The following is a 16,509-nucleotide window of genomic DNA, read 5'->3' as shown; positions in this document are numbered from 1 at the left end:
GCGTAATCACTAAAAGAAATGGCTTCATTTGCTTTCATTCTTACAACTTTGGGATGGCAGCAGCTAAGCCTTGAAGTCTTCTGTTCCTTCCTTGATAGTTCATATTAAACACACAAAATGATTTAATTGACTTTATGCATAAAGGGAAAACCATGAAAGTAGTTCTGAATATAGCCTTATTTTCTTTCTGTAAGTTAATATTGCTTAACAGTCAACTTATTATGATTTTCATATACATGTATTGATTTGATTCATCAATCTTCAATCAATTACTTCTTATGATACTGCTTTTCCATGTATGAGTAGTTAATCAAATAGCATCAAGAACTAGTGTATTTAGTTTGTTTTATCTAAATTGATATCAATGAGGTGGCTTGATTAAGAATCCAAGTCATAAAATAGAGATAGCTCCTCGCAGTGTTGAAGAATTTTCAAAGGAGAATCATTAATACTAGAAGATTCATACAATTACTACAAATATAATAGGAACTCCCTGCTTATATATAGCAATACTATAGCACATTCCCTTGGAATAGAATTGGGATGGTGCTGCTGTTTCTGAAATGCAAGAGTATGAATGTGCTGATGAGTGGAGAGATAGCTGAGGATGAAGTGAAGGGAAGATTCAGTGTTAACAAGTTTTCTCAGAATTTCAGTCACAACTCACAAGAGTGCAATAGAATAGAAGTGAGCTCAATTGGTTTACCATAATAGAATAGAATATGTTATTATATTATGTTTTTTTTATTCAGTTCATCATATATTATTGGAAAAATTTCAAGTGTACCAGAAATATCGGTGTTCTACTTGTTTTAACCATTGATTTCAATTAATATATATTATATATATTTTTTATAATTCAGATAAACGGTTAAAACAACTAGAATACCGATATTCTTTCCCAGTACACTTGAAACTCTTCCTATATTATTATATTTCGACCTAAACCGATCAAAGATTAATAAAAACTTGACAATGATGAAAATTATGTGAATAGTATTTAATACTTATACAAAAATTTGAAAAAAAAAATAAAATTAATATTTTACTCTTTTTGGTAAAAATTGTTCAATTTAAGATTTTAATATTATTTAAATATTATAAATGAGATAAATATTTTTAAAATATAAATATGATAGTCTGATAGATATTATGAAACAAAATGAAGTATTGTTATATTTTGTATGTTTATAATTAATATCCAAATATAATTGTTAACAGATATAACAGAAATATTTTATAATAAAAAATTAGGGTTTATTAATTTCTCAAGTTGGCTATTTTTTAAGTATATATTAAGAATAAAAAGGAATGGACCATAAGTATATTTTTCTTCTTTTTTTTTCTTTCTCTTTTTGTGGTATTGGTGGACCATACGTACATATTAAGAATAAAAATAAACGGACAATGTTCTTTTTTTGTTGGGCAAATAATAGAATAGGCCCAAGTTAAAAATAAAAAATAAAACTAATAGTGAAGCTCATGTAAAGGAGAAAAGACCAAATCACGAGTCCCAACCCACAAAATTGGCCACATTAATGAGAATCGAGGTACTTCCCTTCCCTATTTTATTTTGCCTCATTTGATAGGATTAATACATTTCTTGTTTTAAACTTTTTATACACCATATGCATTATGCAAAGAGGAATGTTAGGGGCCAGCAATTTTGGTGTTTTGTAACCATTAATTGGCCATTAATAGTGTTTTTAATGGTGTGAGATTATATCTAATGGTGGGAGATCACTCATTTTTGTTTTAATGGTTAAGTGCTGGCCAAAAAACACAAAAGTTACTGCCCTAGACTTTTCCTTATGGAAAATTACTTAGCTAGGTTAACCATTCATAAGCGTGCCAATTATTGAGAACGTTGAGAATATATTGTCATAAGATATTTTTAGTATTCTGGAAGTAATATAGACATAAAAATAAGAGAAAAACCCAAATCAGTCCCTGACAATTACCTCGAAAGACAACGAGGCCTCTGACAAAAAAAAATCCCAATCCGGCTCCTGACAAAAAAAAAAACCTAATCCGGCCCCTGACAATTACCTCGAAAGGACAACGAGGCCCCTGTGCAAAAAAAAAATTAATGTTATTTTTTTTGGCATAGGGGCTAATCAGTCCCAAAAAAAATTATCAGGGACCGGATTGGGTGTTTTTTTTCTTGGGGGCCTCATTGTCCTTTCGAGATAATTGTCGGGGGCCGGATGGGGTATTCACTCTAAAAATAAACGACAATTACTTGCCAAAATTAATTATTAGTATTTTGGAAGAAATATAGACATAAAAATAAACGACAATTCTTGTTTTCTCTCTTCTTTTGGATAAATCTGAAAAATACTAACAATTAGCCAATATCAATCTATATAAATTTTGGATTTTATTTTGAACTTTTAAAATATTCAAGTACTTTTTATTTTTATTATCTCGGTAACGAGACCATCTTTTTTTATTGTTTTCTATATAAAATTTTGAAGATGGACAGAAATCACAGAATACTAACATGAAATTTGAGAACAAAATAACACAATATCAAGTTAGACACATGACAACAGAAACAAAAGTTAAAAACCATGCTCACCGAAAAAAAAAAAGAAAAGTTAAAAACCATGGAAAATCAATAAAGCTAATGGCCTAATGCTACTAAAATAGGAAAACGCAACTAGTAATTGTTAAATATGGTTTTATTTGCAAATTTGTAAAAGATCATTTGTAGTATTGATTTTTTATTAAATTAAATAACTAAAAACAATAATTTGAAATTAAAACTTTTTTCTAAAAGATTCTTATATGGTAATCAGCTAATGTGATGGTAAGTAGAAGTACCTATAATCAAAGGAAATTGGCGTGTCGGCTTCCCTCCCATTTCAAGTCAACAACACATGTGAAAGTCTAATTACTTTAAGATGGAAACTTCGGTGTCGACTTCACGTAAAGTTGATAGTTGAGAGTCGTTAGATGAAAATTTAATCAAATCAGCCAGATCATCTAATGACTCTCGTCTATCAACTTCACCTGAAGTCGACTACACCTAAGTTTTCACTTTATTTTAAACTAACCTAAGAAAAACGGTAAATAGCAAGTTTCCAAGACAACCAGCTACCTAGTCTCGTTTTAGTGTTATATTGTTGTTTGAGAAAATAAAATTTACATTCCAAACTTGTTATTTTCTAAACTAAGAAAACAAAAAGAACATAGGGACTTCAATTCAGGGATGTGATAAATCGATGTGTGAGATTGAGTCAATATAAAAATTATTTTATCGTTATCAAATAGAGCGTAATTCTCGTTCAAAGAGAGATACTCTCTCAATCGATGACAAATAGTAATTAATAATTATATCACTACTCTTTCAACAGAGGGAAAAATAAAGCAGCAAAAGTTACACATTTTCAATTATCCAAGCAAAGTGATGCTGAAATATAGATCAAAAGCATTTAGAAAGGGGGTATAATAATTAATAAAACTTTTATACCCTCATCAGTCATCAGTCATGATTTCTACGTCTAGAAAGGGGTATAATAATTAATAAAACTTTTATACCCTCATCAGTCATCAGTCATGATTTCTACGTCTGCATCCTTCTCTGCAGGAGTCCATGCAGCATCTAACTTTGCTAGTTCCTCTGTCGATCTCTCTATTTTCTTGCTAATCTGCAGAATCAATAAGTTTATTATAGAAGTTCCAGTAGATAAATGCAAAAGGAAAGAAAGTTAACAAAACGAGTCTCACAATCAAAGCTTTGCGCTGTTGCTCTTTCAATTGCCTCTCCAATCTATATATTTCTGCTTCCAGTTGAATATTTAAATCTGCATTGCCATTTTTTACATCCTCAAGCTTCGTTTGGATTTCCTCAAATTCTGTTAAACTTCCACTTGTACTTGTTTCTTGTTGTGCATAATCACTAGAAGAAACAGCTTCATTTGCTCTCATCCGTGCAACTTCTTCAAGAAGTTGGCAACTTTTCTACCAAAGATGCAACATTGCTAGGAAGGAAATCATTTCCCCAGTAGAGAATTATGTAATACTTGTTATGCAGCAACAGAACTCCCCCGGTTAGAAGCTGCATTGCAGATATCAAAGTTATACACATTTGTTTCTGATACAAAACAATCAATATACTAGGCATATATAGAAGCTAATCATGAAATTATTGTGTTTTTTTTAAGTTGGTGCAAGGGATGATTTTAGCTAAATTGAATTATTACATCCCTTACCATTATATTGAGCAAGTTTACAAGAGAGAACAACCAAAGTGATCAGTTTTTCTCCAAAAGCAAGTCAGTATAATCAATAAATAAGACCAAACTCAATGCAGCACAGATAGCCTTATATGCATAGGATCAATTACACAAGCTCAACATATACCTATTTAGTCTATGATGTCTTGAAACTTGCATATATTGAATAATAGATTGTCTATCAAACTTGCCTTTAGTTCATTGGCCATCGATTCATTGTCAGTATTTGGAACTCCAAACTTGATAGCAATTTTTGCAATAAGACTCTTCTCCCATAACTTTAGGATAGCAGCAGCTAAGCCTTGAAGTCTTCTGTTCCTTCCTTCATAGTTCATATTAAACTTTATGCAGAAAGGGATAACCATGAAAGTATTTCTGAATATAGCTTTATTTTCTTTCTAAGAGCTAATATTGGTTGACAGCCAACTTATTATGATTTTCATATACATGTATTGATTCGATTCATCAATCTTCAAGCAATTACTTCATATTACAGAGACTGCTTTTCTATGTATGACTAGTTAAAATAATAGCATCAACAACTAATGTATTTAGGTGGTCTATCAAAATTGACATCAATGAGGTGGCTTGATTAAGAACCTAAGTCATATGATAGAACATAGCTCCTCACACTGTTGAACATACCAAGGACAAAATGGACTGGCAAAGATTTAGTAAGCTTCCTGAAGAATGTTAACTCATAATCAGTAATTTTTGCACTTGAATAAGGTGGACACAGCCTAAATGGAGGCTTAAATCCAGGAACCACTTCTGGAAGTAGATCAGCATCTATTGGAAGTGGCTTGGGATACCACCAATCAACGAACCGAGATTCTAAGCCATCCAATAATCTATCAGTCTCCCTTTCATTCAATGATCCACTGCAATGCACTTCTTGAATGCAAGTTGATGTGGAAGCATTATTGTTACCATTCTGGCTTGGCATGTCACTAGTATTGTTGGATTTAACTGACTCCACCATGTTCGTTTCATCAGGACTTTTAGTTTGTCCATGAATATAGCTAGGATAAACCTTTGGAGAACTTCTAGAAGTCAACTCATAATTGCATCCTCGGTAGACAACATGAGTATCCTTCCTACTCCAGACAACCAAACCACCAGTCTTCATCTATCCACACAGAGCGAACACTAATGTAGCCATCAGATAACATGGATGCACAACAATGACAACATGAACCATACACAATACATAATGGAAATAAGAGGAGTGCTAGGGGGCCAGCAGAATTTGTAATGTGTAGCCATCAATTAGCCATCATCAATATTTTTAATGGTGTGAGATGCATCTAATGATGTAGGATTATTCAATTTTCTTTTGATGGTTAAGTGCTGGCCAAATTTCAATAGAAGTGCTGGCCCTCTAGATTTTTCCATGGAGACAATTATCCAAAAGTCAAACAAGACTCATTAATACTAGAAGATTCATACAATTACTACACATATAAGAAATATTTCCTGCTTTCATATAGCAATGCTATAGCACATTTCCTTGAAATATCAGAAGTCAATAATTACTTGTTAGTCAAACTTGCTCACATCAATTTCCGTTCTTGAACATCTATAAGTATACTAGGTAAATCCTTGGTTCAACTCTTCAACTCTCAAAATTGGAAATTCTACTAAACTAAACAATTGCCTAACCAAGAAAAGAAAAAAACTTCAAAATTACCCATCTTTTCAATCATTATCAGTCAGTCAAAGAAAAACATGTTAACACAATGTTTCTAACATCCAGCAATATGATCATTGCAATCAATTCAACATGGAAGACTGGATATTCTACTATAAGATTTAAAAATTATACTCCATATACAAGTAAAGACCACAGTTAGGGACAAGGGCATAACCTCAACAATTTCTCGGGCTCTATCCATATTCTTGCATAAGGGGATGTCAAATTTAAGCATGGCAAGCTCATTGTTCCTCTAAGTCCTTTTGATTTCATCCACAACGTCTTGTGTAACACCAAGTTTCTTAACCTTCACCCAAATTTAAAAGGTCAAAAGGTTAATCACAATGTTCACCTAATACTATAACTCTTAAGAGTATTAAGAAAATCCCAGTTTATTTCAATTTAAATTTAAATTTTTTGAACTTGTTCAATTTTAAGTTTCAAGTGCCATACCTTTTTCTATAGTTTCAATAATTATGTTCTCATAATGAACATGTTTCCATTCCCTTGAAAGCAAGAACAAAACAGTGAAATTTGAGCAGAAAATTTCACTTGTATTACAAAGATGCGTGAAATTGCATAAGCATACTTCGCTCTAACAAAGATCAGTGATGCAATTGTTAAGGCCAGGAGTTTGCTTGATGATGATAAAGAGCGGCATAAAAAAATATGAAGGCTACCAATATTTTTCTTAGTGAAACTTGATTAATTATAAACAGATTTTATTTGTACCCTTGAGGAATATTTTTTTTTCTAAACAAAAATGAAACGAGTGATAAAAATGATAAAGTATATGGCAGCGTAACAACTAGCAAATTATTTCCGATGTTTCCTTCCCTAAGTGACATTAACCAACTTTATAAATTCTTAAGGACCCCAAAGAAAAGCAAAAGTGAAAAAGCATCCCTAAATAAGATTAAATTTCTCTAGGACGTTATTTTTTCTTTGAAAATAAAAAATCAAACTCATGGTTAAATTTTGAAGAAATTTCATTTTTTTTATACTACTTTGTAAAGGATGAGAATGAGAATAATACTTTGACAATCACAGCATTTGTTTTTGGAGCATAAAAAAATTAGAATATGTATAGAGACACATTGTCACCAATGTTGGTTACTGGCTTTCAAATGAATGTTTGTATTTAAGAAAATTTCTTTCCCTAGTATTGTTTACCTGCCTGGTACCAATGCTATTGGGGATAGTTGTCAAATTAGAATAGCTAAAGTCTCATTTCTCCTCTGAAGATAAATACCTTTGATCAAGAATAAGAATGGAAAAGTTAAATTTGACAATGAAGAGTCAAGATTCAGTACTACTATATGCTTGGCATATGAGTATGATATCTATGAGGTAATAAATAAATAATAAATAATAATTAAGAAAGTAAACGTATATGAGTTTATCAAACTATATATAAGAAATTAAGAACATATTGGTTTCTTTCACATTCCTGAGACTGACTTCACTTTCCTTAAGGCATTAATTCATTTGGAAAGAACGATGAAAAAAGAATGTGAGGGACTTATTGGTAACGCTCATGAATAGACTCAGAGTTAGGAACTTATTGGTAACGCTCATGAGCAAAAGAGCAGAACAGTTATCTTGGAATTCGCATACAAGGCAACATCATGTAATTAATGGTCAGTTATGGAAGTGGGTTATAAATATTAGTAAGTTTTAGGAAATATAGGTTGGAACTTTTCTTCAGAAATACACTCAAGCACACTCACATCCCAAAGAATTTCTAAGTTTGCTCGCATTCGAGTTCGATTTCTGTAGGGTTCCTTCCATGTCTTTAATTTTCCATTTACAATTTCTATAAACTTTACTTTTCCTATCCGATTTATCTTCAAAGTATATTATAATTTCATTGTCAGATTTACATTCAAAGTTTTATTTATTTATTTGCTCAATTTACGTTTCAGTATCTTTAAGTTTTATGTCAAAAAGCCCTTTGATCCAATTGAAGGCATTTTAATCGCTTTCTTTAAAATTCAATGCAAACCATTTCGATTTCAGTCACTTTACTTTTCGAATCCTTTATTTTTCACTTCTTTTAGTCTTTTGCACTTTTTTGAACTTATTTCCTATCTTAATGCTCGTCTAATTCGAGGGCCTTTGATATACTTATAGAAAATTGGTAACTGCAATAGAGGAGTTAGTTTCGCTCCCAAACTATTAGAATCGAACCACTATCGATTTGCTAAAAATCGACAAAACACATGTATATTCACAACCCTACTGAGTGTAATTAAAAACAAATAAATAATGGTCATATATAATAATATAATATATATGAAAGAAAATTCTACTTTTCTCTCTTGAGAGATGCTAAAATGACACTCTCCTCCCTTTTATTTGTAAAATATACATTTTCTTCTTTTATAACTTTTAAAAAAACCTATTCTTTAATCCATTTTAAATTTTTTGTGTTAACTAATATTAACTTTATCTATTTTTCAAGAAAAAATAAATTATTTTTTATAAAAATTTCTTTACCAAAAAATTTATTTTTTGTCATTAAATTTTACTTACCAAAATACTCTTTAATAAATTATTTTTTAGTAATTAAATTGTATTTTTATCAAAATATTTTTAAAAAATTTAATAATTAAATTATTTTTTTCTAAAATACTCTTTAGTAATTTTTTAATTATTAAATTATAATTTTACCAAAATTTTCATTAACAATTATAGTTATATTTTACTATTAATTTTTCGATATCAATATATATTATTTTAACATTAAATATAAAAAAATTTGGTAAGATTATTTTTTGATATCAATATAAATTAATTGCTATACATATTAACCATGGTAAGATTTTTTATTTAATGTTAAAATAATATATATCGACATCAAAAAATTAATAGTAAAAAATAAAAATAATTGTTAACGAAAATTTTAGTAAAATCATAATTTAATAATTAAAAAATTATTCAATGGTATTTTAGAAGAAAATAATTTAATTATTAAATTTTTTTAAAAATTATTTTGGTAAAAATACAATTTAATCAATAAAAAATAATTTATTAAAGAATATTTTGGTAAGTAAAATTTAATAATAAAAAAATAAATTTTTTATTACTCGAACCCAGAATTCAATTTCGAAGATTAAAATGGTACAATTAAAAACTTATGAATAAAATTAGTGCCACACTCAATATGAAGGATCACTTTAAAAATTTAGTCATAATTATTGTCTAGACACTTTTTTTAATGTTAATAAAACTCAAATAATAAACAAAAAAAAATTATCCAATAAAAATAATTTTTGAAGCATATTAAACTATTTTCTAAATTTTTAGGATATACTTTTGTCTCTTCTATATTTTATATATATTTTTTTGTTTATCTACTAAAAAATAAATATTTGACTTGATTCAACTAAAAAAAAAAGTTTGTTATTAAATTAAGTATTTCTCTAGCTCCATGTCTATATTTTTTATTAAATTATCTAAACTATCTGATTCACATACTTTTTTTTTATATTACGCTAAAACTTGTATATTAAAATAATTTTTAATATAAAATTTTCAGAAATATAAAAACATCACACAAACCATATTCGCTAAATTTGAGTTATAGAACTAAGATTCCTATCACATAGATTTCAATCTTATCCTCCCAAAAGACAAAAAAAAAAAAGGGAAAAAAAATTAAAAATCTTATCCTCCCGCATTTTGCACGCATAATATATTTTACTATTTTAATCTTAGCAATATTGTTAGCTTTTCAATTCTGTCAATGATTGAAACTTTTTGTAGTTGGCCATTATACAATGGGAGATTCTATGGTCTGAAACTCAATTTCATTTAAGTAACGTGTCTTTTTTTTGTATGATTAGGGTGTCCCATGAAAGTGACAATCTTATTGTAGTTGTCACAGTTGATTCTAATACAATCAGAATATAAACACATGTTAAATGGTTAACAATTCATTTAAAGAAATATATTTTATAATGCTTTATATTATTTAAAATTTTTTTTTTGTAGACTTAGTCTTGGATTCTAACGGAATTTTTCGCACGATTTAGAATAACGGGTGGGTGTGCACTGTGCACAGTAAACTTGTTAGTCAATTTAGATTGAGTTTGAGCAATAAATAAATAAATTAATTAAAAATGACCTTTGTTACTAAAATAAGAAAAAGGAGTCAATTTAGATTGAGTTTGAGCAATAAATAAATAAATTAATTAAAAATGACCTTTGTTACTAAAATAAGAAAAAGGAAACTTAAGAATGTGTGAACTTTTTCACGAGTGCAAGACCAAATAAAAAAAAAATCAATTTTTTAGTGTCTATTATTTGATGTTGAATTTTTTTTTATAATATTTAAAATTTATTTATTTCTATATTTTAAATTAAATATTAACTATTTAAAATTTTTTATTAATTAAATATCAAATTTTAAAATTCTTTAGCAAACAACATAAAAAAAAATCTTTCTCATGTTTTGTTATTATTAATAAATTATGAACAATCTTAAACTCCAAAGATCACAATATACTGAAGGTCACTATTAGAAGCACCATTTACTAGGTATTCAAGTGTGAGTATCCATTAATATTAAAAAAGATATATATAGTAGCTAGGTTATCATTATGCAATTGTTCTTATAATTAATATTTTGGCCTTTTATTTTTTAGTTGATATTTTTGTTTTATCATTTTTCAAAAGACAGTGATGTAATTTAATTTAATTACCGAATTTATAGTCAAAATAGTTTATTTTAAAAGAACACATATAAGTAATTTTTATCTTTAAAATTATAAAAATAATTAGTCTAATTAGTTATTATACAAATCAATCTTATTTGTCATGTTAACATTAAATCTGTAATATTCTCTAATAATATCCAACCAATTTGATTATAAATTTTAACTAATTATGTCGAATTTATTTTATAAATGGATAGAAATATTATCCCCAAAATCTATTTTTATATTTTGAATTAGGAAACTTTGACGATTTTATATCAAAAATATATTTAAGAGTGTTAATCAAAATATTTGTTTTCGAAAGATTAAAGCTGATTCGAGATGTTGATAAAGTGTCGGAAGGAAAGCAGAGGCCGAGAGATGCACGTGCAAGTTTTAAGTGGGAAATATTTGACTCGGATTCGATTTTGACACTTTGATAAATTGAACAGTTATTCGAAATAGAGAATTGAGCGATTTCTCGAACGAAAAATCAAACGGTTATATGAGTGGGGATTTCGAAGGCTTTCTCTGAGTTAGGAATGTGTTGGTAACGCTCATGGGCAAAGGAGTGAGAACGGTTATCCAAAAAATATCGCATAAGGCAGCATCATGCAATTAATAGTTGGTTATGGAAGTGAGTTATAAATATTAGTAGGTTTTAGGAAATCGATGTTGGAACTTTTCTCCAGAAATACACTCAAGCACATTCACATCCCCAGCGGATTTCTGAGTCTGCATTCGAGTTCGATTTCTGTAGGGTTCCTTCAATTGCCTTTACTTTTTCAATTTTACAATTCCTGCAAACTTTACTTTTCTTGTTCAATTTTTCTTCAAAGCATATTTTAATTTCATTGTTAGATTTACATTCAAAGTCTCATTTACTTGCTTGCCTAATTTACATTTCAGTACCTTTAATTTTTATGTCAAAAGCCCTTTGATCCAATCGAAGGCATTTTAATTGCTTTATTTAAAATTCAATGCAAATCATTTCAATTTTCAGTCAAGTTTTCCTTTTGAAATCTTTATTTTACGCTTTTCATTCCTTTACACTTTTCGAACTCAATTCCCTTTTTAATGTCCATCTAATTCGAGGACTTTTGATGCACTTATAGAAAAACTGGTACTTATAAAAGAGGAGTAGATTTTGCTCTCAGATCATTAGAATCGAACCACCAATTTGTTAAAAATCGACAAAACAAAGAATAAAAAAAATAATCAACATCGACATGAAGTCACAAAAAAAAATCAACATCGACATAAGTATACTAATGAACCACACAATTTTTTTTTTGTTATATAAAAGTAAAAGATCTAACTTCTGCAAAACACAATTAATAAAAATGATAGTGATATACCAAATCATGATTCGAGTGTGAGTATATATATATTTCCCTATAACAAGATATATCTTTTGTTATATCTTTTTTTGGGATATTGAATTAAGAATATTAAATTATTTATTAAAAATGTATATCAATATAAATTAAAATTATTAATTTTTAAATTCTTTTAATTGAAAAAAATGATTAAATATTAATAAAAAAGACAAAAAATATTAATTTTTTAATTTATTTATAAATAAATACCACTATTTATTATATTATTTTAATTTTTCATTATATCTCTATAAATTAAAAATTAATTTATTACAAATTAAAATTTAATTTCATTTAAAAATTTATTACTAATTAATAAGTTATTACATGTCCAAAAAAAATTCGAATTCTAAAACACTTATAAGGCGTATAGCGGTGAACTCAATTTAATGCGACTAATAATATACGTACGGCAGAACAGAGATTATTATTGATCACTCGTTTTATTCATGATTGGATGTAATATGATGTTCGATCCACTTAGCTAACTTAGATCGATCTTGCACTTTATTCATCAATGACGAGTTAAACACTTAAACATAACACAATGACTTTAATTAACGGTAAAAACTAAAAAGAATTCAGGTGAAGTTAATAGTTGAGAACCGTTAGATAATTAACGGGAGCGACACGGCATCCATGAATTCATGGTCATTCCCCATAGCTTCCAATATCTCATAGGAAAGACAAACCTCAATGTCAACACCATCTTCCGCCCCAGCAAAAACCGTTATCTTACCATGGCTCTTGTTCCCGGCTCCGCTTCTCACCGCCACCGGTTTCCCCCACCCGAAATCATTCCCATAAACATCAAACCTTGGCGAACTGCTTGTCACTAAAGCATTGCTAGCCATGCCTCCCTCGGTCAGAAACCTAGGGTTCTTTACCCAACCCCTATAATAACTCTTCATCTTCTCCTCGGTGTGCAACTCAACTATCTTTCTCATCTCCAACGCACCCTTTCCAAGCCCTCCTTCTAGAAGCTCTTTAACCTTCATGCTCACTGTTCCATCCTGCACCGCATTCCCAAAATAGTTTTCCGCCAATGCCGGACTCTTCATTCTCCCCCTACCACCTATCAGCAACCTGTAATTCACCTCTTCTTCGGGCTCAAGACCCCGGTTCCGAACCACGGATCTCCACAGGTGAGTCAAAAGCGCTTGCAACGAAGATATTTTGTTTTTGCTTTCGCCTTCAATTTCTGCGTTGGCTTTTGTCTTGAGTTCAGCGATCTTGTCTTTACTGAAATGGAAAACTCTCTCGCGTTGCATTTCTGAGACGAAACCGTAGAAACCACTTTGAATCATCTTCTCCTTCGTCAAAGGAATCCGTATGGCAGAAGCGGAGCAGCCATGGCCGCCGCTGTCAAGGAACCAGCGTTCAAGCACGGGAGGCTTGGACAATTTTTCCGAACCACGTGAGATCTCAGCCCAAGAGTTCATGAAATGCCAAAAGGAAGTTCCGTCTCCAACAATGTGGTTCATGGTGCACCCGATGAAGTAACCGTCGTTGAGCTCCGTGACTTGAACCGCCAACAACGGCTTGGTTGTTCCTTCGTGGTTTCTAACCCTGTTGAGCGGGAACAAAGAGTGCACAAAGCGTGGAGTGTAAACGGAACTAACGATATCGTTAACGGAGTAGTCATCCGCAACTGCATGGACAAACAGCGCTCCGGAGTTGTTGCAAATAACGAAAACGGAGGAAGTGTTGTCGTCGTGTTCCGTAACGGAAAGGCGGCCCGCAAGCGGTGGGAAGAAAGAAAGGGTGGATGAAAGGGAATGTTTGAGGTGTTGGATTATGATCGGTGGAGTGACCGGGTCGTTACGGTAGAGGAGGCCCTTTTGAATGGGATCAATTAGGAGGAGTTGGAGATCCCATGGAGTTAACTGAATCTCCTCCTCCACCGTTGAAGCTTTGTTTGCTGCATGGATTGTACTTGTTGAAATGACTTTCACACTCGCCATATCTATGTGTCACAAAATCTAAATATGTTTATGATGTTTTGTCATAGTAGACTTAGTGGGATATATATATATGAGAAATTATATTCCTTTTCTGTTTTTGGTACTATACGACGATAAATTCATACGTATCGATACGTTTAAAATATAGACAAATAATAACAATTTACATGGAATTTATTTTTCACGTCAACATTTAATTTTTGTTTTTTTAAATATATATTTTATCACCACTTTTACTAATACATCCCTTTAATTAAATAAAAATAAAAAATATTTTTTATTTAATTTTATAAAAAGTCTTAAACATTCTTCTTTTATTTGATTAGACAAAAATATCCTTTTAAATTAACGAAATTTTAGAATTCAATTAATCATAATTTTATAGTTTTAAATAATTTAAACAATAAAACAAAAACATATTAAAAAAATAAAAAATCAAAATTTCTTCATCTTCTCCAATTTCTCTAATCATTCGTGCCCCTTTCTAATCAAAACATATCAAAGAAATAAAAAATCAATCGTTCTTCATCTTCTCCAATTACCCCTGAAGCAAAGCAGTGAAAATCCCAAATCAAAACCCTAGCCAGAAGTTTGCATTGCCTTGGGGGTATTTTGGTCATCTTTTATGTATCTAGTCAATGGCCCTCGATGTTTTACATCTTATTGCTTTTAATTGAACACCAAACCCTTGTTCTAACAGGACCTTGGCAAGACAGTTTCAATGATTGCCCTCATCCTAATGCAGAGGTTACTGCTCTCAAAATCTAAAACAGACGATGCATCCAATCATAAAACTGAAGCTTTGAATTTGGATGATGAAGATGATCGTGTTACTGTTGATGTGAAAAAGCTTGAAAATAAAGAAGAGTCTGATGATGTAAAACCTATTGCAGAACCTAGGAAACGGCCAGCTGCTGGTACACTTGTTGTTTGCCCAGCAAGTGTTCTTCGACAATGGGCGGCAGCAAAGAAATTAGGATTTTGGTTTCGAACTTTTACTACTTTGCTTCAGAAGGGTAATTGGAGAAGATGAAGAAAGATCGATTTTTTGTTTCTTTGATATATTTTGCTTAAAGGGGGGCACGAATCATTAGAAAAATTAGAGAAGATGAAGAAATTTTAATTTTTTATTTTTTTAATATGTTTTTGTTTTGTTGTTTAAATTATTTGAAATTATAAAATTAGGATTAATTAAATTCTAACATTTCGTCAATTTAAAAGGATATTTTTGTCTAATTAAATAAAAAAAAGATATTTAAGACTTTTTATAAAATTAAATAACTTTTTTTATTTTTATTTAATTAAATGAGTGTATTAGTAAAAGTGGTGATATAATATATATTTAAAAAAAACAAAAGTTAAATGTTGATGTAGAAAATAAATTTCACATAACTTGTTATTATTTGTCCATATTTCAAACGTATCGGTACGTATGAATTTATTATCATACCGTAGCAAACACCTTATTTTTTAAAAGAAAAATGGAAATTAAACCATATTTTAATTTAATTTAATTTAATTTTTATTTTTGCGCGAAGCGGATGTGGGGTTAGCGGGTGAACATATAGGATGCGTTTCGGTATGAGAATGAAATAAGATTAAGGCACAAATAATAGATATATAAAAATTAATATTATATTTTGTTTAATAATAAATTAAATATAATAGAGAATCAATTATAAAAATAATTTATTTTTTATTAATTTAATTTTGATGTATTATTAATATAAAATAATTTTATACATATATCTAATTACATAATATTATATTATTAAAAATAATAATTATTTTGATTGATGACTTAAGAATAAATATAATTACATGATTATATAAAATATTTTATATTATCAATTTATTAAAATTAAACTCTTTTTTATATACAAAAAATTAAAAAAAATAATGATAATAAATATAATTATAAAGATGCTTAAATTACCAATGGGTTTCTAACTGAATCCTTTGGGTGCAAGACATGCTGACAAAAAAATAAGCAATGAAACCATGCATTAATAGATAAAAATTTTTCACATGAGATCGCTCAAAGGGTTCTCTCAATTACCCTAGGATCAGATGAGGACAAATTATAGAGGATTTTAAACAAATCAAAAGAATATGATGTTTCATCTAACTATAGAATGACCTACCTATTCCATCATGCTCCCACATATTTCTTCCCTTCAATCATGTAACAGTGTCACATCTAGAATTCTCGATGGAAAATTGTCATCCCCCACAAGATCCTCATTTTTGGTTGAAAATCCCTTTATGGTAGACTACTAATAATGCAGTTTATGAATAAAGATTACTCCTTCATTTTGCTCAATCTACCATTCAAAACCAAAAGACGTTCTTCATTGCCTATTTAGATGTGGACATGTACAGAAAATTTGGAAACACAGTTCGATCTCCTTTTTTTATTCTGAATCACAGCTGCCAGTCTTTCTTTAATTGGTGGAAGGAAGTTGTAATTTGACCAAGTTAACAGATTTCTAGTTCAATACAATTAGATTCGTGCTGATATCCTTACTTGGT

The 16,509-nt window shown here is 29.6% G+C and overlaps 3 protein-coding genes across 5 annotated transcripts in view; 1 reads left to right on the top strand and 2 right to left on the bottom strand.

Annotated features, from left to right (window-relative positions):
- LOC112744879 (heat shock cognate 70 kDa protein 2-like) overlaps positions 1-16,509 on the top strand; it is a 200,987-nt gene that overhangs the window by 96,897 nt on the left and 87,581 nt on the right. The gene's annotated exons all lie outside the window — the stretch shown is intronic.
- LOC112743452 (chloroplastic group IIA intron splicing facilitator CRS1, chloroplastic-like) lies at positions 4,260-5,370 on the bottom strand. The gene is made up of 3 exons (XM_072234630.1): positions 4,887-5,370; positions 4,433-4,563; positions 4,260-4,328 (listed from the first exon to the last, which is right to left on the bottom strand). The coding sequence occupies exons 1-3, from the start codon at positions 5,368-5,370 to the stop codon at positions 4,260-4,262; spliced, it is 684 nt and encodes a 227-aa protein (XP_072090731.1).
- Positions 12,422-13,998, bottom strand: LOC112744884 (uncharacterized acetyltransferase At3g50280-like). The gene has a single exon (XM_072236254.1). It carries the CDS (start codon positions 13,975-13,977, stop codon positions 12,622-12,624), a length of 1,356 nt encoding a protein of 451 aa, XP_072092355.1. The 5' UTR covers positions 13,978-13,998; the 3' UTR covers positions 12,422-12,621.

Source organism: Arachis hypogaea, chromosome 4, assembly GCF_003086295.3.
Source record: "Arachis hypogaea cultivar Tifrunner chromosome 4, arahy.Tifrunner.gnm2.J5K5, whole genome shotgun sequence".
Taxonomy (NCBI): Eukaryota; Viridiplantae; Streptophyta; class Magnoliopsida; order Fabales; family Fabaceae; genus Arachis; species Arachis hypogaea.
The sequence above is the reverse complement of the archived record's forward strand: the minus strand, read 5'-3'. Positions and strand labels throughout refer to the sequence as shown.

Coding starts and splice junctions, on each gene's coding strand:
- LOC112744884 (XM_072236254.1), bottom strand. CDS start 13,977: ATGGCGAGTGTGAAAGTCATTTCAACAAGTACAATCCATGCAGCAAAC.
- LOC112743452 (XM_072234630.1), bottom strand. CDS start 5,370: ATGAAGACTGGTGGTTTGGTTGTCTGGAGTAGGAAGGATACTCATGTT. Junction 4,564..4,886: donor GCCAGTCCATTTTGTCCTTG/GTATGTTCAACA, acceptor TGAACTATGAAG/GAAGGAACAGAAGACTTCAA. Junction 4,329..4,432: donor CGATGGCCAATGAACTAAAG/GCAAGTTTGATA, acceptor TATGCATATAAG/GCTATCTGTGCTGCATTGAG.